The 26,623-nt window shown below is 47.5% G+C and overlaps 1 protein-coding gene across 3 annotated transcripts in view; it reads left to right on the top strand.

Moving 5' to 3' along the window:
- SH3KBP1 (SH3 domain containing kinase binding protein 1) overlaps nucleotides 1–26,623 on the top strand; it is a 677,269-nt gene that overhangs the window by 539,726 nt on the left and 110,920 nt on the right. For all 3 annotated transcript variants that reach the window (XM_063955734.1, XM_063955735.1, XM_063955736.1), the window contains one exon: nucleotides 9,390–9,465. In XM_063955734.1, coding sequence (XP_063811804.1) covers nucleotides 9,390–9,465 — 76 coding nt within the window. The remainder of the gene's footprint in view (nucleotides 1–9,389; nucleotides 9,466–26,623) is intronic.

Raw genomic sequence — 26,623 nt, 5'->3', positions numbered from 1 at the left:
TAAATTACACAGGTTCTGGGGTAGATTAATACCAGGTGACATATAGACTTGCCGTCCACCAGACACAGAACCTGTGTAATTTATGAGTGTCCCAGTTTAAAGGGATATTATGGTCAGCCTATTTTAAATATAAATAAGCATACCTCCCAACTTTGACAGCAGCGGAGGAGGAACACCATCGCGCGCCCGATTTTAGGGGGCGTGGCCTAATGGAAAGGGGGCTTGGCCCTGTGGTAAGTGCTGCAATCGCAAGCCACGCCCCGTATTCACCGCTGATCTCCTCAGAGCAGCGAGTGACAGGGAGGGATCTCCCAACTGCCCCCCAACCCGCAGGACACTGCGACCAGCGGGTGGGACAGCGGGCCAGACCGTGAAAAACAGGACTGTCCCGCCAAAATCGGGACAGTTGGGAGGTATGAATAAGGGGTACAGTTGTGTCTTTAGCCATGTCTCACCTAAAACTCTGGCAAGCCTCATACTGTTAGATCTGTTGTATTACAACACTTATATTTCACTAGAAAATGAAATAAAAGAGTAGGAAGTGAAAATGTGTTTCATACAGCTCAGCATAAAGTAGGGAAGTACCGTCTTTGTCTCCACATGAAAATGATTTATTTTTAGTAATGAACTTCCAAAATAACTGTATAAGCAGAGAGCAAAACAGCATTTAGCAGGTTATGAGGTTACACAGGTTTGGATGTATGACAATAATTGCCATAATTGTTTGGATTCACACATGCTAAAATCGTGTTTACTCATACTTGCCTACCTGACCCTCTTCATGAGGGAGAAAATGCTCTGTTCCTGGACTTTTCTGGTAATGTATGATTGCCATCACCTGTGGTGAGCTAGTTAATTGATAAGAAAGGTGTTCCACCACAGGTGATGGCAATCATACATTACCTGGAAAGTCCAGGAACAGAGTATTTTCTCCCTCATGGAGAGGGTCAGGTAGGCAAGTATGTGTTTACTGCATACCTCCCAACATGACCCTCTCCTGGAGGGACAGAATACTCTGCTCCTGGACTTCCCTCTTAATTTATGATTGCCATCACCTGTGCTGTAACACCTTTCGCATCCATTAACCTGTTCAACACAGGTGCCTGCAATCACAAATTAAGAGAAAAGTCCAGAAGCAGATCATTGTGTCCCTCCTGGAGAGGGTAATTTTGGGAGGTATGTTACTGTCCGTTCACAATTGTTACCAGGGCTTAAAGTGGTCCTGGAGAGGTGGGGGAACTCACCTCCGCCATGACCCCCTCCTGGTTAGTGCGCGCCGAAGGCGCGTGCGGCGCAGAAAGGGGTGTGGCCTCATAAGGAAGGGGCGTGGCCACACAAAAGTACCCCAATTCAAAATAATGTCTCACAGTAGCACAATTTTATTCACATTGCCCATCCCACATACTAGTGCCCTTTACACACACAATGCCCACAATATCAGAGCCACTTACACACAACCGCTGGCAAGTATCCCCCCACACAGAACATTCCCTTCACTTTTTAGAAACAGGGGCCTCATGCGATAAGTGTAGCAATAATGTGTCTAATAATTAGATATATTTTGCATAAGTGCATATCCTATATGTTTTAGGACACTGCAGCTTCCATGGGCCTGGGTGCAATGAGGTGGGAGGTGGCAGCTGGCTCTCTCTGATGCCACTGAAGTACTTACTCAGATAGGGAGGCTTGAGAGCAAGCCAACCAGCTCTCTCCCTTCTCCGCACCCTTTACCCACTTCTGCCAGACCCTGTAGCACCATCTCTTTCCCGAAGGTGGAAAAGGATTTCTCCCCTCCTGGAGTCACCTTGAGAGTTTTGAACAACTAAGTGTCCAAACAGACAGTCACTAGTGTCACTGTAGCGGACTTTGGTTGTCAAGAGGAGAAATGTGGAAATCAGCCATGCAGGGTGACCGTGAGAGGCTCCCACTGAATGCAGCATCCACCCATGCGCTGTCAGCCTGCACCCACCAGATAACACAGCTATCTGCCCCAATCCTACCACTGTACAGTGTCTATGAACAGCCGAGCAGAGCTCTAGTCATTGCTGCGGGCATACAGAGCCCGGAGTCACTTGGCAACCTATTGGCAAAATGAAGGGACCTGCATGAGGAAATTGACAGTAGCAGGGAGGTTGTGTGCTTGTCGCATGGTAACAGACAAAGATGCGGGGTACCTGAAGGCTGGGACACCTGAAGGCTGCTGCGTTAATCCGCCGTCTGGCTGTTGGGTCACTAGCCGCAATTTGCTCGCAGCTGGCGCCACAAAAATGCTGCCGCTGTCTCTCCATTGCCGGTCCATGAGCTGCCCGGCATCAAATCCTCGCCCCTGTCATTGCTGCTCCTCAGTCCAGCAGCACTCTCCTCAGTGTGGCTGTGTGCTTCAGTGGCTGTGGGCTGGAGCATCAGGTCCCCGGCTGCGGTGTAAAGCTAGCAGCGGCCACCAGACAGTCCTGGCTCACGGACCGGCTGCTATTGCAAAGCAGCGAGGCCGCACTTTGAATCTGGCACCAATTGTGCGCCATTCACTGCTCCTGGACCGCCAGCTAATGAGAAGCTGCCACATGGCAGCTTCTCATTGGCTGGCGGTCCGCGAGCCGTGATTGGTTCACGCCAGATTTTAAAAAAGCCGCCCCTTTTTTTGATTGGTGCTGCAGCCGGTCTGCGAGCCGGGATTGGCTGGCGGCCGCTGCCACCTTTGCAATGCAGCAGGGACCTGATGCTGTGGCCGGGCGGAGGCGGAACTAGTTCCGCCTGCAATTAGAGGTGACGGAACGCAGTTCCGCCCCGTTCCGCCCCACTTTAACCACTGATTGTTTCTAGTCCCTGTTGAAAACTGATAATCTCAATTTATTTAAGGGCTAATTTATGAATCTAAAATGACTTATCAATGGGCCTAATTCAGATCTGATCGCAGCAGCAAATTTGTTAACTAATGGGCTGAACCATGGTGGTCATTCCGAGTTGTTCGCTCGTTGCCGATTTTCGCTGTATTGCGATTAGTCGCTTACTGCGCATGCGCAAGGTTCGCAGAGCGCATGCGGTTAGTTATTTTACACAAAAGTTAGGTATTTTACTCACGGCATAATGAGGATTTTTCATCGTTCTGGTGATTGTACTGTGATTGACAGGAAGTGGGTGTTTCTGGGCGGAAACTGGATGTTTTCTGGGCGTGTGTGAAAAAACGCTTGCGTTTCTGGGAAAAACGCGGGAGTGTCTGTAGAAACGGGGGAGTGTCTGGGCGAACGCTGGGTGTGTTTGTGACGTCAAACCAGGAACAAAACTGACTGAACTGATCGCAGTGTAGGAGTAAGTCTCGAGCTACTCAGAAACTGCTAAGAAATTTCTAATCGCAATTCTGCTAATCTTTCGTTCACAATTCTGCTAAGCTAAGATACACTCCCAGAGGGCGGCCTGTTTAGCGTGTGCAATGCTGCTAAAAGCAGCTAGCGAGCAAACAACTCGGAATGAGGGCCCATGTGCACTGCAGGGGGGCAGATATAACATGTGCAGAGAGAGTTAGATTTGGGTGGGGTGTGTTCAAACTGAAATCTAAATTGCAATGTAAAAATAAAGCAGCCAGTATTTACCCTGCACAGAAACAATATAACCCACCCAAATCTAACTCTCTCTGCACATGCTATATTCCCCCCCCCCTCCCCTGCAGTGCACATGGTTTTGCTCATTAGTTCACAAATTTGCTGCTGCGATCAGGTCTGAGTTAGGCCCCATGTACAGTAGGGTCAGGTGTAGAATGGGGATGTACTGTAGTTAGGATCCTGGCAGTCTCCATCCCTACAGTCACAATAATGGCTGCAGAAACCTGGTGGTCAAAATACCTACGAATCCCAATGGGGAGTATTACAATTAGGGTTAGGGATAGGCACTAGGGGAGGGCTAGGATTAGACTGCAGGAGGGAATGGTTAGGGTTAGGCTGCTGAAGGGTGGAATAGGGATAGAATTATCACCAAAACTTGTCAGGATTCTGCTGCCGCTATTGTGGCCATAGGGATGGTCACTGCTGGGATATCCTACCCAACCCATGAATGGACAGGATTACTTTTACTCTATGTTCTATGTCATTGGATGTAGTTTCTTTGTAAAATGATCCACTTGATGCACAAAGCTGTATATCATGTTAGTGTTTTAAATATTAATTGTAATAATTATCTCTTGTTGTTATTCAGTACATTGTTTGACTTTTCCTCCTTTGAGCTGCATTAATATAGCAAGAGATTTGTGACAATGACAAATTATATTATTGTTCATCTGAAAATCTGCCAACAAGTATAGAATGTAGCTCTTTTGCAGAGGATTCTGCAGTGCAGTGCAGTCTGGTACAGATCTTTGCTAGAGGAGTCCAGAGAAGGACACCCCCTTTGAAAAGGGTGGACACCACCAGCAGAATTGCTAGTTTTCCCAGTTGGACAGTACTTGAGCCGGTTCACACGAACACTTATTTTGACACCAGACCTTAAAAGCGAACATGAGATGAACATTTATACCAGCGTTTTGAATCAGCATCTCTTGCTGTACTGTGGGCATGTTCGGGGCCTTTGCACAAGTGAAATTTTATGAAATTGTGAACTGTTATGAAATATTCGAGCATCCCTACAAGTGATGTCAAAGTCTGGCAAAGATGGTGATAGCTCACAAATGTTATATGTTATTTAATTTATATCTATTACAGCTTCTACACAGTATACACCTTTATAGCATTTTGCTGCTTGCTCTGGTATACAGGCATGCTGTTCCCTCACTCCCACTCACCTTTCCAGCACAGAGAGAGGCACCAGGGGAACACAGAGAGACAGCCTGTTCAGTACTGAGGAAGGCACAATTTATCACCCCGAGCTTTGGTATAGCCTTCATTTTTGCTTGATGCATCTGTGTGTAAATGTCATTTTGCTTTAGTGCATATGTATCAGAGCTGTATAACCAACAAAAAGGCACTTTGATTATGTGAATTTATACAATCACGTAACACCTATATGACTTCTAATATCCTTAGCAGTCAAAAATGTTATTTTATAATTGACAAGCAGGGTTAGGAAACATTGGGGATGTAGTTAATATCCCAGCGGTCGGGATCCCTGAGGTCAGAATACTGACGCCGGGATTCTGACCGCCGAGAATGCCAACAGCTGTGCCAGGGCTATTCCCACTTGTGGGTGTCTCATGCAAGGGGCTTTCTAGCTCTCACCCCACTGCCGGCATTCTATATTGACTTCCGGGATCCCGGCCATCTGCATTCCATCCCCAACCCAGAACATTGTTGCTAATAAAGTTGTTGCTCTTAGCAAAGGTGCTTATATTAGAGCAGTGTTCACATAATGTCCCTCATTGGAGCACTCATGTCAGCTTATTTGATAGACATGTGGAATTTGTTTTTATTTTGTGTGTCCCCTAAACTTTCCGCCTTAGTGCAGGAACTGTAGCCTAGTTCTACTTTGCCCATTCTCTGTCTGTCCTCGGTGTGCTGATGTGTTTCCTCTAATTATAATAGAAAGAATATTGTATGCTGTAGTAATTACATCTATTGTGGCAGCACAGATGGTGTAATGGTTAGTATTACTGCCTCACAGCACTGAGGTCATGGGTTCAATTACAACTATGGCCCTGACTATGTGGAGTTTGTATATTGTCTTTGTGCGTGCGTGGGTTTTTGCTGGGTACTCCAGTTTTCTTCCACAATCTGAAAATATACTGGTAGGTTAACTGGCTCCCTCTGCTGCATAGTAACTGTGTATGGGGGCTGCCATCTCTTCCCACCTTGCATTTGGGGTGTGGGAGAGAGAAGAGTGTGTGCCGTGCTGGGGAGAGATGCAGCTGCGGAGTCAATCACTCCTCTCTCACCCTGCTTGATGTGCTGTGGGGGGAGCCATCACATTTGCCTGCCGCTGGCACCCATCTGTCTTCACACTGGTGCTCCCCTGTGCAGCACGCGGCCGCACAAAGACTAATATTTTTGACATTTCCTAAGATGCCCCTCCCAGTACCTAGGCCTGGCACAGCTGTCGTCACCCCTGTATGTGGATATACTCCCAACACTCAACAGAGACAGCACTGACTAAAGTAGTGAATGATCTGGTCACTGCAAAGTCTAAAGGCCATTACTTACTACTCATTCTTCTAGATCTCTCTGCTGCTTTAAGTTTTGACACTGTTGACCACTCTCTTCTCATACAAACACTGCAATCCCTAGGTCTTCAGGACACGGCCCTCTCTTGGTTCCTATCCTACCTATCTAATCGCTCTTTCAGTGTCCGTTTCTCTGAATCCACCTCCTCTTCGCTACCTCTTTCAGTTGGAGTACCACAAGGCTCGGTGTTAGGTCCTCTGCTTTTCTCAATCTATACCTCATCTCTTGGGAAACTAATCAGTTCTTTTGGATTTCAGTATCATCTGTACGCAGATGTTATCAAATCTACCTATTCTCCCCTGATTTGTCTCTATCTGTATTTAGCAGTGTCACTGAATGCCTCTCTGCTGTTTCATCTTGGATGTCATCTCGCCACCTTAAACTTAATGTTTCCAAAACAGAGTTAATTATATTTCCACCGGCCAATAGCAGTTACCGACCTAATATCTCTATCACTGTTCAGAATACAACAATCAACCCTACCCCACAAGCTCGCTGCCTAGGTGTCATTCTTAATTCAGGACTGTCCTTTGCTTCCCACATTCAATCTGTCTCAAAATCATGCTACATACATCTAAGAAACATATCCAAAATACGATCATACCTTACACAAGACACTGCTAAAACCCTAATCCATGCTCTCATTATTGCCCACATTGATTATTGCAATAGTCTTCTTACTGGTCTTACTAAGAAGAGACTCTCTTCATTACAATCCATTCTGAATGCAGCTGCGAAGCTAATATTCCTCACTAGATGTTCATCATCTGCAGATCCACTTTGTCAGTCCTTCCATTGGCTACCGGTTTTCTACCGTATTCATTATAAAATACTGTTACTTACATACAAGGCTATTAACCAAGCTACACCAACATACATCTCTTCGCTTATCTCAAAATATTTCCCAAACCGGCCCCTTCGCTCTTCACAAGATCTACGTCTCTCATCCACACTCATTACTTGTTCCCATGCACGATTACAGGACTTTCTGCGGGCTGCACCCACTCTGTGGAATGCCCTACCACGTACAATAAGACTCTCCTCTAGTTGTCAACCCTTCAAGCGTTCCCTGAAAACTCACCTATTCCGACAAGCTAATCAAATTCCAGAACCGCTCACATTACCTTCATAGCTTTCCTATCCAATGATATCCCCACAGTACAGTACACACATATCCCCCACATATTTTCTTTCTTCACGCTCCCGTCCTCCTGACCCTGGTTCATCACTGCTGTGATGTGATATCATGCAGCCCACCAAGAACCTTTGCAATCTGGTGGACAACTACTGTATGCAATAGATAGCACCTATCCTCGTGTATCATAGATTGTAAGCTTGCGAGCGGGGCCCTCCTACCTATATGACTGTTTGTATTTACCCAGTTTTGTCTTATAATTGTGTCCAGTTGTAAAGCCTAATGGAATTTGCTGCGCTATGTAAGAAACTGTTAATAAATACATTATATATATTTATCAGTGTCGTGCGGTGAGCTAAATGGCTCAGGAGGCACTGGCTAGCACCAAGCCAGATTTACACGCAATATATGAGCCAAAGGGTACATCTGGGCATTATACACAGGTGCAGCAGTATAAACTCTTGGAGATTTGGTGAGTTTTGATCAGAGATGTGCGGAAAAGATAGGCGCCTCACCTGCCATAGACTTTTTACTCCAGAGTTTTGACTATAAAAATGATTAGAATAAAGCAAAGAAGAAACTTCAAACATATTCTTTGTATTTTTCATATACTTTATACAGTCAAATCGGTGGCACAAATATATGTATGACAGGAAAGACTCTGCCTCACCTGCCTCACTCCACCGTACGTCACTGATATATAGTGGCTCGGGTGTTCCTGCCACACTCGGATCCTATGTTGAGGCCGAATGTAAACCTCCCGACGTTGCATAGTTGTGGGACTTGGATTCTATATAAGACTCCGCATCCGGGGCTCGGCGCCAGTTCAGTGTAAAGCACCCTGCTGTTTGCTGCGTTATACTCTACTGTAGTGGGTGTACTGTGTCCAGGGCTGCCATCAGAAATTTTGGGGCCTGGGACTGACAAAATAGACAGGGCTCCTCCCTCCCCCCCCAAAAAAAAGACTCTGCCGCACTGCTCCACCACTGTGTGATGTCATACATTGTGATGTTACATAACATATAGGTGGACTGTTGCGGATCTACTGGAGCGGTTCACAGAGAGCTGATGCACAGATAAGACTTGTTTTAAGAAACATCCCTGCGCATCAGCCCGCTGTTGATTTACAGACTGGTGCCGCTCTACAGGTATTGGCTGTAGAAGCCAGGGGTGGGGCCCCCTCTTTGTAAGGGCCCGGGACACCAGTCCCCACAGTCCCCACCTGATGGCTGCCCTGACTGTGTCCAGGGTCTTACAAGTGGCTGTGCTGAATAGTGACTGTGTATGGGGGCATATTGCACACTGCTATGTGATGTGCTATACTCTCTTGTAGTAGGTATACTGTGTCCAGGGTATCACAAGGGGCTGTGCTGGATAGTGACTATGTACAGGGGGCACACTGCACGCTGCTGTGTGCTGCGCTCTACTCTGCTGTAGTGGGTGTACTGTGTTCAGGGTCTCACAAGTGGCTGGTGCTGGATAATAACTGGTTATGGGGGCATACTCGGCATCTGCGATCAGTTCAGTGCTTGTCGTTCCTGGTTTGACGTCACAAACACACCCAGCGTTCGCCCAGACACTCCTCCGTTTCTCCAGCCACTCCCGCGTTTTTCCCAGAAACGGTAGCGTTTTTTCCCACACGCCCATAAAACGGCCTGTTTCCGCCCAGAAACACCCACTTCCTGTCAATCACATTACGATCGCCTGAACGAAGAAAAAGCCGTGAGTAAAATTCCTAACTTCATAGCAAATTTACTTGGCGCAGTCGCAGTGCGAACATTGCGCATGCGCACTAAGCGGAAAATCGCTGCGATGCAATGAAATTTACCGAGCGAACAACTCGGAATGACCCCCTTTGACATTTAGAACCATCGGCATTACAGTGTAGACAATCTGATTGTCAGCAATATGACTGCATACCCTGCCCTTCACTAAAAGTTGAATTTCACCCAGATAGATATACCAATTGGTCTGTCCGTCCGGCTTCACACATGAAAAGGTAGACACCTACTGAGTATTTCCTCTACTGTGCTGTACCTGCACCCTGTACGTGATTCTCAGTGTTTGCACTACTCATGTAGACACCTCTTTACATGTATTTCTTTCTTTTTCAGACGATGGGGAAAAAAGTTCCATCAACAATGCCATCACAAGAGGCACTAAAGATGGAGGCGGAAAATAAATCAAAGCGTAAGTTATTTTAAATAACTATATCTGTTTACATCTTAAACTACTAGTGGTTATTTTTATACTGAGGGGAGGGGGGGGATTTGTACATTTAGGCTCTGGCGAGTGAGGATTTAGGGTTAGGCACCACTGAGGGGGTTAGGTTCCGGCTGCGGGTAAAGAGGGTTATGGTTAAGGAGGTTAGGGAATAGGGGTAGCATACATAGTTAGTTACATAGTTACATAGTTGTTGAGGTTGAAAAAAAGACAGATGTCCATCGGGTTCAGCCTGTATAATAAATGTTTTTGTATTTTTTATTTTTTTTAATCTTAATTAAATGCTGTATCCTTGGATATTTTTTTCCGCTAGGAATTTATCTAAACCATTTTTAAACTTATTGATTGAGTCCACCATTACTACCTTCTCTGGCAGAGAATTCCAAATCCTTACTGTTCTTACTGTGAAGAACCCCTTTCTCCGTTGTGTATGGAATTTTTTTTCCTCTAACCTCAGGGGGTGTCCTATGTAGTGTTTTTTTTGATAAACAAATCATTTGATAAATCCTTGTATTGTCCCTTAATGTATTTATAAATATTAATAATGTCCCCTCTCAGTCGCCTCTTTTCCAGTGTAAACAAATCTAACCTTTTAAGTCTTTCCTCATAATCCAATGCCTCTAACCCAGTGTTTTTCAACCACTGTGCCATGGCACACTAGTTTGCCCTGAGCAGTCTCCAGGTGTGCCACCATAGAAGCAGAGCCAGTCCTGTCAGTGTTTTGCCGCTACTGAGGCCCTGGAACGATCAATACTGGTGCTTTTAGTGATTGCAGAGCCATTTCTAATTTTGTGCCTGGGCAGTGTTGGGCTCTTCTGGCTTTCTCAGATGTGACTCAGGCGTTACCTATGGAGAAGCTGCAACATAACATCCTAGGACACGCAACTGCACCATGCATCACCATTATATTTGAGTGTGCCTTGGCAATATTTAAATCTTGTTCAGTGTGCCGCGAGTTGTAAAAGGTTGAAAATCTCTGCTCTAACCCCTTAACCAATTTGGTGGCTCGCCTCTGAACCCTTTCGAGTTCCAAGCTATCTTTTTTATAGTGAGGTGCCCAACACTGTACACAATATTCCAGGTGTGGCCGCAAAAATTACTTATACAGAGGCAGGATTACACTCTCATCCCTTGTCTCCATTCCCCATTTAATGCATTCTAACACCTTATTTGCTTTTCTTTCTGCATTTTGACATTGCGTACTGCTACCAAGTTTATTGTCGATGAGCACACCCAAATCTTTTTCAAGTACTGTTATCCCTACATTTTCCCCATTTAGTTTATAGGCTGCCTGATTGTTCTTAGTCCCAAAGTGCATAACTTTACATTTGTCTGTATTGAACTTCATTCTCCATCTATCTGCCCAGACCTCAAGTCTAGATGAGTCATTCTGAAGAGACTCAACATCCTTGTCTGAATTAATTACTCTACATAGCTTAGTATCATCTGCGAAAATTGATGCTGTGTTTTCCAGTCCTTCTCCTAGTTCATTAATGAATATATTAAACAACAATGGTCCGAGTACTGAACCCTGTGGTATTCCACTGAGCACTGGAGCCCATTCAGAGTACATCCCATTAATCCCCACTCGCTGTGTCCTATTGAGCAGCCAATTATTCACCCAAGTACAAATAGTGTCCCCTACCCCAAGCTCCCTTAATTTGAGAATTAGTTTCTTATGTGGAACTTTGTCAAAGGCCTTAGCGAAGTCCAAAATGATCACATCCACTGCATGACCCTGATCAATATTATCGCTCCATTTCTCGTAGAAGCTTAAGTTAGTTTGACAGGATCTGTCAAAATATACCTAGTAGGTGTAAAGAGCCTGTGCGTGAGGATGCCGCTGTTGGTGTTCTGACTGCCAGCATCCCAAGCGCCGGGATCCTGATACCATCCTGTTTGGAGATAGGTGACATCTAACAAGACAGAATTTGTTTTATCACCTAATTATTATTTTTTTTTAACCTATGTAACACTTTTTAACATTTTAATTATTACTTTTCTCCTATGTGACACTCAACATAGAGCTGCTTCTTACTTATGTTACACTTAAACCTCTCACTAGTGTGATTCCTTGGGACGATTGGCTTGTGCTAGCCTGGGGGTCCCATGCCCTGGACTGAGAACCTTAGTGTTAGGGACTCACCAGATGAGGTCACCTGGTCGTGGTTGGTGGGTCCATATTTTTAGCAGAAATTATGCTATGTACCTCAATTTTTCTCTATGTTAGATTGCAGTTTAGTTTATTAGAATTATTCTGTTTAGCAGTGCTTAGTACTATAGAGTGTGCGTCTTCATTTTCTCTTTTTTTTCCATGTGGAACTACAAGTCTCAGAATGGTAGTACCTCTTATTATATTTAGAATTAGGGTGTGCCTCCACTCTCATTCATACCACCTGGGTGTCACCTCTTTATAAATTATCCCCATAGGCTAAATGTGCCTTCTGAACGCCACCATAGGATATCAGGGGGTGTTCCTGGGTACTTAGAACCCTCCTGCGTGCACTAGTGAAAAACATGGTGATCGATAGATCATTGTAAAATACACATGGGGCTAGATTTCATAGGTAGCAATTTTGAAAAACATGCGATTTTTACCACAAAATCACACGTTTTCCGCAAATCGCGAATGTAATAAGCTGCAGTAATGCACAAAATCGCATGTTTTCAGCCTCTACCAAAAATCACAAGGGAAAAATCACATCCAGATGTTTTCACACTGAAAACAAGCAAAACCGCAAATGTAATAGGCTGCGATTGTTCAAATCGCACACCAAACATTCCCAAAAATCACCCCAGAAAAATAGACCAGTTTGTGAATGGCGAGTTTGGCAGAAGCATGCACAGATCAGTGAACTCCGTGCATGATTCTCTCTGTAAAAGTAAAGAAAGTATTTAAAAAAAAAAAGACATGCAGTTCCCCACACAAGCATAACTAACCCCGGGCTCTTTGAGACAATTCTAGTTGCTAAAGTACAGGGGGGGAAAATGTGTAGGGGTTCCCCGTATGTTAACAACGAGCACTGGACTCTTGAACTGGTCGTGGTTCCAAAAATACGGGGGGGGGGGGGGGAGACGTAGTGGTCCCCTGTATTTTTGGAACCAGCACCGGGCTCCACTAGCCAGGCAGTTAATGCCGCAGCCGGGGGACACTTTTATACAGGTCCCTGTGGCCGCAGCATCAACCCCTCCCCCAACTAGTGACCCCGGGTCGGGGTTCCCAAAGGAAAGTGGGGACGCCTAACACAAAGGGGTCCCCCCTTCAGGCACCCAAGGACCAGAGATGAAGCCCGGGGCTGTCCCCGCCATCCATGACCTTTGGATGGTGGGCTGATAGCCGTAAATTGTGTAAAAAAATAATAATATATATATATTGTCTTTTGCTGTGGAACTACAGGTCCCAGCAAGCCTCCCCACATGCTGGTACTTGGAGAACCACAAGTACCAGCATGTGAGGCATTAAAGGGCTTGCTGGTACCTGTAGTTCCACTGCAAAAGAAATTTTAAAATAAACACAGACACTGTGATAGTACAAGTTTATTATAACACACACACTCACTCACTTACATATACTTACCTAGTGTCCCACGGAGCCCCTGGATCCGCCTTGTCCCCGTAGAATCCATTAGGGTACCTGTAAAAAAAAACTATACTTACCAGCTCCACTGTAGATTGATCCTCTTCGTTCCAAGTAGGCATCTCCAGGGTTAAAAAAACAAACCACTATCATCTCGAACCATGACGGACTAGTAAAAGTGTATGTTTACACATACACTTTCACTATGCGAATGGGTTCCCTCCACGTGATTTTGTGGGAAACCACAAAGTTAATTGGGGCTGACCTTTGTGGTTAAGGCAATTCAGCAGTTCCCACAATAGGAGTGAATGGAGAAAAGCGTCTTCATTCAGTCCTATGGGCAAGCTGCGATTGGCTGTGCCCTCAGAGTACAAAGCCAATCAGGAAGCTCCTGTCATGGCAGCGGCTCCTGATTGGCTAAGGGGTCCCTGTACTGTCAGTAGTCACGTGGAGGGACCCCATTCGTGTAGTGAAAGTGATGTGTAAACATACACTTTTACTAGCCCTTCATGGTTCGAGATGATAGCGGTATGTTTATTTAACCCTGTGGATGCCTACATGGACCGAAGAGGACCAATCTACACCGGAGTTGGTGAGTATAGGTTTGTTTTTTTACAGGTACCCCAATGGATTCTACGGGGACAAGGGGACCGAGGGGCTCCGTGGGACACTAGGTCAGTATACGTAAGTGTGTTATAAAATAAGTTGTACTATCACGGTGTGTGTTTATTTGAATATTTATTTTGTTGTGGAACTACAGGTACCAGCGAGCCCTTTAATGCCCCGCATGCTGATACCTGTGTGTCGGCATTCCGATGGTCAGAATTTCAATCGGTTTTGATTCCGGCATTGGTATACTCACCGCCGGGATCCCGACCGATAATAATGTGACTACATCCCATATGACCACCATATAATAAAGATAGTAATGATCAATGATCACAATGTACTACAGATAGCGTTAGTGACCTCCATATTCTACAGACAGCATTAGTTTCCACTGTATAATGCAGACAGCATTAGTGAAGTGACCCCCGTATACAACATTAGTGACCACCATATACTACAAACTACATTAGTGGCCGCAATATAATACAGACAGCAAACGTTACGGACAATATTTTCAGCTCCTAATTACATCCCCCGGTCTCATAAAAAAAATAAAAATCTTAAAACAGTAATGTACAGTTTATATATAATAGCAAAACACACACACACACACACACACACACACACACACACACACACACACACACACACACACACACACACACACACACACACACACACACCACACACTTGTATCTATGTAGTGTTCTCCACAGAAATTTTATCCAGCTGAGTGGCATCAAGAAGTAGCAGGGTGGCGGCCATAAGTTACTTGTTCCTGAGAGGAGGTGGTGGTGATGATAATAATGAGGAGGAAAAATGGGAGGATGTGGATGATGAACAGTCACTTGTGTGGCAGCAGGCAAGGAGGCACAGGTTACATTAACTACACCATACAGGAGCAGGTATAAATGTACAAACTTGCCAGGTGTTTGGATCCTGCCCCTCTTCCTGTGACTGGTGTACCATCCTACTGTCTATTGGCTGGTCTGACGTGTATCCCTATTGGACGAGCTGCCGCGCTTCCAATTCCCTATTGGCCAAGCTGCCGGGCATCCTATTGGCCAGGTTGCTAGTCATCCCCATTGGCCGGACTTCCGTGCATACCTATTGGATGTGTTGCCGATCATCTCTATTTGTCTGACACAGTAGCGCATCCCTGGGGATCCGCAAATATTCTAAAAGCAGGTCCCTAGGTATACAAAATAAGAATTTACTTACCGATAATTCTATTTCTCATAGTCCGTAGTGGATGCTGGGGACTCCGTAAGGACCATGGGGAATAGCGGCTCCGCAGGAGACTGGGCACATCTAAAGAAAGCTTTAGGACTATCTGGTGTGCACTGTCTCCTCCCCCTATGACCCTCCTCCAAGCCTCAGTTAGGATACTGTGCCCGGACGAGCGTACACAATAAGGAAGGATTTTGAATCCCGGGTAAGACTCATACCAGCCACACCAATCACACCGTACAACTTGTGATCTGAACCCAGTTAACAGCATGATAACAGAGAAGCCTCTAGAAAAGATGGCTCACTACAGCAATAACCCGATTTTTTGGTAACAATAACTATGTACCAGTATTGCAGACAATCCGCACTTGGGATGGGCGCCCAGCATCCACTACGGACTATGAGAAATAGAATTATCGGTAAGTAAATTCTTATTTTCTCTAACGTCCTAAGTGGATGCTGGGGACTCCGTAAGGACCATGGGGATTATACCAAAGCTCCCAAACGGGCGGGAGAGTGCGGATGACTCTGCAGCACCAAATGAGAGAACTCCAGGTCCTCCTCAGCCAGGATATCAATTTTGTAGAATTTTACAAACGTATTTGCTCCTGACCAAGTAGCTGCTCGGCAAAGTTGTAAAGCCGAGACCCCTCGGGCAGCCGCCCAAGATGAGCCCACCTTCCTTGTGGAGTGGGCATTTACAGATTTTTGGCTGTGGCAGGCCTGCCACAGAATGTGCAAGCTGAATTGTACTACAAATCCAACGAGCAATAGTCTGCTTAGAAGCAGGAGCACCCAGCTTGTTGGGTGCATACAGGATAAACAGCGAGTCAGATTTCCTGACTCCAGCCGTCCTGGAAACATATATTTTCAGGGCCCTGACAACGTCTAGCAACTTGGAGTCCTCCAAGTCCCTAGTAGCCGCAGGCACCACAAATAGGTTGGTTCAGGTGAAACGCTGAAACCACCTTAGGGAGAAACTGAGGACGAGTCCTCAATTCCGCCCTGTCCGAATGGAAAATCAGATAAGGGCTTTTTTAGGATAAAGCCGCCAATTCTGACACGCGCCTGGCCCAGGCCAGGGCCAACAGCATGACCACTTTCCATGTGAGATATTTTAACTCCACAGATTTAAGTGGTTCAAACCAATGTGACTTTTGGAACCCAAAACTACATTGAGATCCCAAAGTGCCACTGGAGGCACAAAAGGAGGCTGTATATGCAGTACCCCTTTTACAAACGTCTGAACTTCAGGGACTGAAGCTAGTTCTTTTTGGAAGAAAATTGACAGGGCCGAAATTTGAACCTTAATGGACCCCAATTTCAGGCCCATAGACACTCCTGTTTGCAGGAAATGTGGGAATCGACCCAGTTGAAATTCCTCCGTCGGGCCTTACTGGCCTCGCACCACGCAACATATTTTCGCCAAATGCGGTGATAATGTTTTTGCGGTTACCTCCTTCCTGGCTTTGATCAGGATAGGGATGACTTCATCCGGAATGCCTTTTTTCCTTCAGGATCCGGCGTTCAACCGCCATGCCGTCAAACGCAGCCGCGGTAAGTCTTGGAACAGACAGGGTCCTTGCTGGAGCAGGTCCCTTCTTAGAGGTAGAGGCCACGGATCCTCCGTGAGCATCTCTTGAAGTTCCGGTTACCAAGTCCTTCTTGGCCAATCCGGAGCCACGAATATAGTGCTTACTCCTCTCCATCTTATCAATCTCAGTACCTTGGGTATGAGAGGCAGAGGAGGGAACACATACCCTGACTGGTACACCCACGGTGTTACCAGAGCGTCTACAGCTATTGCCTGAGGGTCCCTGGACCTGGCGCAATACCTGTCGAGTTTTATAATCATGTGGAAGACTTCTGGGTGAAGTCCCCACTCTCCCGGGTGGAGGTCGTGCTGAGGAAGTCTGCTTCCCAGTTGTCCACTCCCGGAATGAATACTGCCGACAGTGCTATCACATGATTTTCCGCCCAGCGAAGAATCCTTGCAGCTTCTGCCATTGCCCTCCTGCTTCTTGTGCCACCCTGTCTGTTTACGTGGGTGACTGCCGTGATGTTGTCCGACTGGATCAACACCGGCTGACCTTGAAGCAGAGGTCTTGTTAAGCTTAGAGCATTGTAAATGTCCCTTAGCTTCAAGATATTTATGTGAAGTGATGTCTCCAGGCTTGACCATAAGCCCTGGATATTCCTTCCCTGTGTGACTGCTCCCCAGCCTCGCAGGCTGGCATCCGTGTTCACCAGGACCCAGTCCTGAATGCCGAATCTGCGGCCCTCTAGAAGATGAGCACTATGCAACCACCACAGGAGGGACACCCTTGTCCTTGGTGACAGGGTTATCCGCTGATGCATCTGAAGATGCGACCCGGACCATTTGTCCAGCAGGTCCCACTGGAAAGTTCTTGCGTGGAATCTGCCAAATGGATTGCTTCGTAGGAAGCCACCATTTTACCCAGAACCCTTGTGCATTGATGCACTGAGACTTGGCTCGGTTTTAGGAGGTTCCTGACTAGCTCGGATAACTCCCTGGCTTTCTCCTCCGGGAGAAACACCTTTTTCTGGACTGTGTCCAGGATCATCCCTAGGAACAGAAGACAAGTCGTCGGAACCAGCTGCGATTTTGGAATATTGAGAATCCAATCGTGCTGCCGCAACACTACCTGAGATAGTGCTACACCGACCTCCAACTGTTCTCAGAAGGAGACATCGGTAAAGCCGACTTTAGGAAACGGCGAGGGGGAGACGTCTCGAATTCTAATTTGTACCCCTGAGATATCACCTGAAGGATCCAGGGGTCTACTTGCGAGTGAGCCCACTGCGCGCTGAAATTCATTGAGACGGGCCCCCCACCGTGCCTGATTCTGCTTGTAAAGCCCCAGCGTATACTGAGGGCTTGGCAGAGGCGGGAGAGGGTTTCTGTTCCTGGGAACTGGCTGATTTCTGCAGCCTTTTTCCTCTCCCTCTGTCACGGGGCAGAAATGAGGAACCTTTTGCCCGCTTGTCCAAAAGACTGCGCCTGATAATACGGCGTCTTCTCATGTTGAGAGGCGACCTGGGGTACAAACGTGGATTTCCCAGCTGTTGCCGTGGCCACCAGGTCTGAAAGACCGACCCCAAATAACTCCTCCCCTTAATAAGGCAATACTTCCAAATGCCGTTTGGAATACGCATCACCTGACCACTGACGTGTCCATAACCCTCTACTGGTAGAAATGGACAACGCACTTACACTTGATGCCAGTCGGCAAATATTCCGCTGTGCATCACGCATATATAGAAATGCATCCTTTAAATGCTCTATAGGCAAAAATATACTGTCCCTATCTAGGGTATCAATATTTTCAGTCAGGGAATCCGACCACGCCAACCCAGCACTGCACATCCAGGCTGAGGCGATTGCTGGTCGCAGTATAACACCAGTATGTGTGTAAATACATTTTAGGATACCCTCCTGCTTTCTATCAGCAGGATCCTTAAGGGCGGCCATCTCAGGAGAGGGTAGAGCCCTTACAAGCGTGTGAGCGCTTTATCCACCCTAGGGGGTGTTTCCCAACGCACCCTAACCTCTGGCGGGAAAGGATATAAAGCCAATAACATTTTAGAAATTATCAGTTGTTATCGGGGGAAACCCACGCATCATCACACACCTCATTTAATTTCTCAGATTCAGGAAAACTACAGGTAGTTTTTCCTCACCGAACATAATACCCCTTTTTGGTGGTACTCGTATTATCAGAAATGTGTAAAACATTTTTCATTGCCTCAATCATGTAACGTGTGGCCCTACTGGAAGTCACATTTGTCTCTTCACCGTCGACACTGGAGTCAGTATCCGTGTCGGCGTCTATATCTGCCATCTGAGGTAACGGGCGCTTTAGAGCCCATGGCGGCCTATGAGACGTCTGGACAGACACAAGCTGAGTAGCCGGCTGTCTCATGTCAACCACTGTCTTTTATACAGAGCTGACACTGTCACGTAATTTCTTCCAACAGTTCATCCACTCAGGTGTCGACCCCCTAGGGGGTGACATCACTATTACAGGCAATCTGCTCCGTCTCCACATCATTTTTCTCCTCATACATGTCGACACAAAAGTACCGACATACAGCGCACACACAGGGAATGCTCTGATAGAGGACAGGACCCCACTAGCCCTTTGGGGAGACAGAGGGAGAGTTTGCCAGCACACACCAGAGCGCTATATATATACAGGGATAACCTTATATAAGTGTTTTTCCCCTTATAGCTGCTGTATAGTTAATACTGCGCCTAATTAGTGCCTCCCTCTCTTTTTTAACCCTTTCTGTAGTGTAGTGACTGCAGGGGAGAGCCAGGGAGCTTCCCTCCAACGGAGCTGTGAGGGAAAATGGCGCCAGTGTGCTGAGGAGATAGGCTCCGCCCCCTTATCGGCGGCCTTATCTCCCGTTTTTCTATGTATTCTGGCAGGGGTTAAATGCATCCATATAGCCCAGGAGCTATATGTGATGCATTTTTTTTGCCATCCAAGGTGTTTTTATTGCGTCTCAGGGCGCCCCCCCCCAGCGCCCTGCACCCTCAGTGACCGGAGTGTGAAGTGTGCTGAGAGCAATGGCGCACAGCTGCAGTGCTGTGCGCTACCTTGTTGAAGACAGGACGTCTTCTGCCGCCGATTTTCCGGACCTCTTCTGCCTTCTGGCTCTGTAAGGGGGCCGGCGGCGCGGCTCTGGGACCCATCCAAGCTGGGCCTGTGATCGTCCCTCTGGAGCTAATGTCCAGTAGCCTAAGAAGCCCAATCCACTCTGCACGCAGGTGAGTTCGCTTCTTCTCCCCTTAGTCCCTCGATGCAGTGAGCCTGTTGCCAGCAGGTCTCACTGAAAATAAAAAACCTAAACTAAAACTTTCACTAAGAAGCTCAGGAGAGCCCCTAGTGTGCACCCTTCTCGTTCGGGCACAGAGATCTAACTGAGGCTTGGAGGAGGGTCATAGGGGGAGGAGCCAGTGCACACCAGATAGTCCTAAAGCTTTCTTTAGATGTGCCCAGTCTCCTGCGGAGCCGCTATTCCCCATGGTCCTTACGGAGTCCCCAGCAGCCACTTAGGACGTTAGAGAAAATGGGGTAACGGACATGCGTAAGTGGTATCACTGATTATGGTGAGAGCAGGCAGGGGACTTCAGCCGATCTCAGTGCCGGGCGGCAGGGGGATTTTTGCAAGGTGACCCGCCCAGCACAAGGAAGGCAGGAGCTACAGCTGTTCAGCCTCTCAGTCCTCACACCGACACACGACAGGGGGATCCAAGCATTGTCCCAATGCGCGTAGCACCTAGCACTGAGCAGAGACTGAGGAAGCTGCAGGGTAGTTACTGGCGCCGACTTGAAGAGTGACCCGTTGTGGCGTCCGGCACCCCCATCCCCTGTAGCTGCTCAAGTATGTGAGTCCTTTCCTCATTCTTGCTGCTCATGGGCCTGCGGATTATAATGAGTCTGTAAGACTTTATGACTCATTATAAAGCCGACGGCTATGGGCCCCTTTATAGCGGCGGTCCTCGGTGCAATTCACCAGTTGCACTGCCTCTAGTCTCGTCACTTCCCTTTTACACTAAAGTCCCGGGTTCCAAACTGGGTCAGACCTGGGACAGACCCCTTTCACACCGCCGTTTACACTATACCTTATGCCGGTGCACATCTCCAAGCACAGGGAAAGAAATACATGTCTCGCTATGCTGTAAGTGGGACCTGGGTTGGACGACCTGGGTTACCCGTTTACACTACCCCTTAACCCTCATCCTTCCCGAGACCAACCCTACAAGCTGCCCGAGTTGGATTCTCGGGTCACTGGACCTTTGTTTTTTTTTGGACCCTTTTACACGGAGCTGCGACACAGATGAACCTTGTAATAACCCAAGTCAAAAGCTCAGTGAAAAAGATGTGTAAGTTGGAAAGTTGATCACTGTGTTTCTGCCTGTACAGATGTGTCCTCATACACCTTACCTCAATACGCCATGCAGTGGGCGCATCTGCACGACTTTACACATTGCGGGCGCTTCTCGGAAGGATGCAGTCGCAGTGTAATTGGCAGCGGAGGTTGTTTGCGCGGCGGTGGCATGACTTTGGGGGGCGTGGCATGCCGAACGAGGCATTATGGGACCGTTTTCAGGATGGCTGTGTGGCGTCACACGTAACCGCTCTGATTAAAAAAATGGCTGTGGGATGTCTAACAGGGCAGCCAGGCTGTGCTGCCAGGGGTCAACCTAACTTCGATGCATCTGAAATTTAAATGCAGACACATCGTGATGCGGCGCTACATATGCAGGGCGGCCTTGCCCTGTCCTGGGTGGTCACCAGCATGTGAGGAAATGGATGCAGATCTGACTGCGTCCATCTCTGAATAAGGTCCATAGGCATGCTGCATATCATATTAATCAGCATAAGTTGCTTGTGCTTCCTATTTGCATAGCAATGTGCAGTGCCGTAACTAGGTATTTTAGCGCTGTGTGCAAGAAATGGCATTGGCGGCCCCCATCCTTATGTAAAACATGGGCAGTGCGCGCCGTAGGCGCGTGCAAAAAATTAGGGGCGTGGCTTCATGGGGAAAGGGTGTGGCCACAAAATAATTCCAACTCATACTACGGTGCACAGTAATCTCCATTATTCAAATTACGCTGCACAGTAGTGCCACTACACCAGGTAGAGCCCCTTTTACACATTACGGCAGACAGTCCCCCTTTTTACACATTATGGCAGACAGCGTCCCCTTTTTACACATTACGGCAGACAGCGTCCCCCTTTTTACACATTACGGCAGACAGCGTCCCTTTTTACACATTAAGGCAGACAGCGTCCCCCTTTTTACACATTACGGCAGACAGCGTCGAGAGAGAGAGAGAAACACAGACAGACAGACACTTACCATCTCTCCCCGCTGTCATCTGTGACACTGGCAGGGGCGGATCTAGACTTTTCTTTTAGGGGGGGCGGTTTAAGAATTAATACTGACTCCTCCCCCTCATACATATTACACCATACCGTATCACTCCTTATACACATTACATCGCACTGTATCGCTGCCTATATACATTACACCGCCCCATATCGCTCCTTATTCAAATTACCCCACAACATATTGCTCCTTATTCACATTACCCCGCACTGTATCAAAAAGTAAAAATATCAAAATACAAATAAAAAATAAAAGATTAAATAAACAATGGAAAATATTAAACAAAACAAGAAGTACAGACATGTGACAGACTTCCTCCCCAAATTACACCTCCATACACAAACCCCCTCCCCTATATTTCCCCCCAGTACAGACATGACAGCCCCCTTTCCTCATATTACACCCCAGTAAACATAAACCTCCTCCCCCATACCCCCCTCCATCACATCCCCCCAGTATAAACAGATCCCCTCCCCCATATTCCCCCAATACACACACGTGACAAACCTCCTCCATCACATCCCTCCCAGTATACACAGACACCCTCCCCCATATCACCCCCCCAGTACACACATGTGACAGTGTCCCCATAGTGCTACCTGAGTTTTATTGCTTCAGTTAAAAAAAGCAGGGTGCCGGGACAGTCAGAGTGCTCTGAGAGGAGTGAGCAGCACTTGTAGAGACCGAAGAGCAGGAAGAGGAGGGGCCCGGCTGATCCGTGCACAGCTGTCAGCTGACAAGCTGCACCGCTGGCATTCCCCTGCAATGATCTTCTGCGCAGGCGCAGAGGCTCTGAACGCTGCCTGAACGGAGCTGAGCTCCGATTGCTGGCAGGCTGCAGATATGTATCAGGCATGGGAGAAGGGGGGGGGGGGGTGGCCCTACCCGGACAAGCAATCAGCGCAGTGGGGAATATACTGGCAGCCCCTGCCGCCCGTGAGAGGAGCAGAAGCATCAACCACTGAGTGGTGATGCTGTCACCGGCGCCGCTGCTGTATAATTGCGCTGCGGAGGTGAGTGCTGTGCAGGTTACTGCCGGCCTCTACTCTGCGCAGGGTTACACAGCTGCCTCCCCGCTCTGATGCTCCGTACAGTGGAGCTGAGGCGGCTTCCTGTGCTGGGGCGGGCTACGGCTGGGCAATGGTGCTGTACGGAGCTCTGATGCTCCGTACAGTGTTAAATCAGGACCGTGACTGTGCGCTCCCCAGGGCTCTGCGCTGTGTGCGAGGCCCCTCTCGCACACACCTAGTTACGGCCCTGGCAAATGTGAATTAGACGCACTAAAACTGATAAAGTCGCACATACAGACGCTCAGCTCTACCGAGTCACATACGGCATGTCAAGACTTGAAAACTATTTAACGTGACTGCAGCAAGGATGTAGGAGGACACATCTGGAGCAGGAGATGCCTGGCGTAAGTGAGCTGACAGATCCCGTGCAACTTAACGTTGGGCGTCCTTTTTTTGCTGAAATGCGTCTTAGTCACATTGCTATATGAATAGGATGCACAAGCAGACTCTGCTGTTAATAATAATGATTTCTAGGAAAAACCGAGTCTCTTCAGAACGACTTAGTTAAATTAGAAGCATGGGCAGCCAAATGGAGAATGCGCTTCAACACAGACAAGTGTGTTAGGCGCCGGGGTCCGCTTGTCCACGCGACCCGGCGCCTAGCAACTAGGGACGCCGTGCACGTACAACCGCCGGCTCCCTAGCAACGCTAGACGCCGGGCGCGCTGAAGCCGCACGGACCCTAGCAACGGGGACGCCACTGGCGGACCGCGTTCCCCGTTGCTGGGTTTTAGGATTTAATGCATTCACCTGTTCTCTGGCCGTGCAGCAAGGCAGCTGCACGGCATTTAGTCCAATCAGCCTCTAAACAGCTGATTGGAGGACTCCCTGTTAAGTACACTCCCAGGGCTTCTCACAGACGCCGGTAATAGCTTCCTGCATGCTGCCTTTGTTTGCTGAGAGTCTGTTTCCAGTCCTGCTGTATCCGGTCATTCCAGTCCTCAGAAGTCCTGTACTCGGGAGTTACCATCTCGTCCCTGGAGTCCTGACTGATCACCGTTTTATATCCACTGGTGTTCGTGAGTTGCGGCTCTGCCGTGTGTTGCGGCTCAGCCGCTTTACCTTTTATATTTTGTGTTTGGTGCATTTGCGGAGGGTTCCGCTTCCACAAGTACTCTCTGGTACTCGGCGGTGCCGGGTAGGAGAATTGGACAAGTGGATATTTTGGTTGTCCTTTTCCTTGGCGGTTTCTCCGCACATATTATAGTTTTGAGTTTGCTTAGCCCCTGGCCTGGTTGTTTAGTTAGAGGGCCTCTTGTTATCACCCTGTCTCGGGTTTCCCTTTGTCTCTCATTAAGACCGGGGGGCATCGAAGTTGGGCAGACATAATCCGCCCTTCAAACGCGGCTGCCAAGGGCTCAAGAAACCATAGTCTCGCAGGGGATTTCTGACAACACGGGTGAGACAACAGAGTTAGGGCGCCAGGGGCTATTTTCCTGTCCTGCTCCCTTCCCCAGCATTCCGTTCCAGTGCTCCGGTCCTTGCCATAAGATCTCCTCTGACCAGAGTGCTGGAATCATAACATTATTACCGGCCAAACCAAAACTTAAAATTAAACGGGGTTTAATTTTTTCTCATTCAGTTTTGTGAGAGTTTATCGGCCTCAGGAATCCAACAGGTTTAGGGCCAAATCCTGGTCAGCTCTTAGTCAGCCAGATTCAAGAACTTACTCAGATGGTTCAGGATCTTTCTCTTCGGGTGAAGTCGCAGGAAGATCTTTTGCGAGCTTCCCCAAGGGTAGTCCCTGAACCAAAGATGCATTTGCCTGATCGTTTTTCTGGTGATAGAAAAGAGTTTTTTAATTTTAAAGAATCCTGTAAACTTTATTTTCGTTTAAGACCGACTTCCTCGGGTACTGAATCTCAGCGGGTCGGGATTATTATTTCTTTGCTCCTGGGGGATCCTCAGACCTGGGCATTTGGTTTTAGAGCAGAGGATCCGGCATTGTTGTCAGTTGACGCTTTTTTTGAGTCTTTAGGGCTCTTGTATGATGACCCTGATAGAGAGGCGTCCGCTGAAAGTCAGTTGCGCGCTCTCAGACAGGGTAGAAATCCTGCGGAGGTTTATTGTACGGAGTTTCGCCGTTGGTCGAACGACTGTGGCTGGAATGACCCAGCCCTGCGCAGTCAGTTTCGCCTCGGCTTATCAGAGTCTATAAAAGACAGTCTCCTTCAGTACCCCGCTCCTGAGACTCTCGATAAACTCATGGAGCTTTCTATTAAGATTGATCGTCGTCTCAGAGAGCGGAGGGCTGAAAAAGGAGCACCTGTTAGGTCAACTCCGTGTGTATATTCCATTCCTGAAGACGTAGAGGAGCCCATGCAGATGGGTCTCTCCCGGCTGTCTCCTGAAGAAAGAGCCAGAAGGCAAAATTCTGGTCTTTGTCTGTACTGTGGGGGTAAGGGACATTTTGCTCGTAATTGTCCGAACAAGTCGGGAAACGCTTTGACCAGGTGAATTGTGAGGGGGTTCACCTAGGTCTGCAGCTTATCTCCTCGAATAACTCCCTTTTAGTCCCAGTTAAAGTTTCCTTTGGCAGCCTCAGTTCTTCGGTGTCGGCTTTTGTTGACAGTGGAGCTGCAGGAAACTTTATGGATTTAACTTGGGCTAAGGCCTTAGGCATTCCTCAGTTACCTTTGGGTAGGTGTGTCATCATACATGGCTTAGATGGGAGTCCGCTGTCTAATGGGATTATTTCTCTCCGTACACCCCCTGTACTACTTACAGTAGGAGCTCTATTATTCCGAGAAAATCGAGTTCTTTCTTACACATTGCCCAGCAGTTCCAGTTGTTCTGGGTCACCCTTGGCTGGCCTTTCATAATCCCACCATTGATTGGCGGTCGGGGGAGATTTCACAATGGGGTACTTTTTGTGATAAGGAATGTATCACGTTTCCAGTCAGAGTAGCAGCTATCATTCCAGAACCCATTCCGGTGGAATACCAGGAGTTTGCTGATGTTTTCTCCAAAGGCAATGCGGACATTCTGCCTCCCCATCGGCCTTATGATTGTGCTATTGAGTTAATTCCTGGTGCCGCATTGCCAAAGGGAAGATTATATGCATTATCCGGGCCGGAAACTGCGGCTATGAATGATTATGTAAAGGAGAGCCTTGAGAAAGGATTTATTAGGCCATCAAAATCTCCTTTAAGTGCAGGCTTCTTCTTTGTGGAGAAAAAGGATGGCTCGCTTAGACCTTGCATTGATTTTAGAGCCCTGAATAAGATCTCAGTTAAAAACACCTATCCTTTGCCGTTGATTTCTGTACTCTTTGATCAGTTACGTTCTGCTGTGATTTTTTTCTAAAATTGACCTTAGAGGAGCGTACAACCTCATCCGAATTAAATCTGGAGATGAGTGGAAAACGGCCTTCAGTACTCAGTCGGGACACTACGAGTACCTGGTGATGCCGTTCGGCTTGTCTAATGCTCCAGCAGTTTTTCAAGACCTCATTAACGATGTGCTCCGTGACTTCCTAGGGAAATTCGTGGTCGTTTACTTAGACGACATCCTGATTTATTCTGAATCAATGGAACAACATGTTACCCAGGTGCGTCTGGTTCTTCAAAAGTTACGTGAGAATCATTTATATGCCAAGCTGGAGAAGTGTGAGTTTCATGTCACGGAAGTATCTTTTTTAGGGTACATTATTTCCCCTCGGGGATTTTCCATGGAACCAAAGAAGCTCCAGGCCATCCTTAGTTGGGCGCAACCC

This window comes from Pseudophryne corroboree, chromosome 2, assembly GCF_028390025.1.
Source record: "Pseudophryne corroboree isolate aPseCor3 chromosome 2, aPseCor3.hap2, whole genome shotgun sequence".
Lineage (NCBI taxonomy): Eukaryota > Metazoa > Chordata > Amphibia > Anura > Myobatrachidae > Pseudophryne > Pseudophryne corroboree.
Note: the sequence above shows the minus strand (reverse complement) of the source record. Positions and strands in the feature narration are given on the sequence as shown.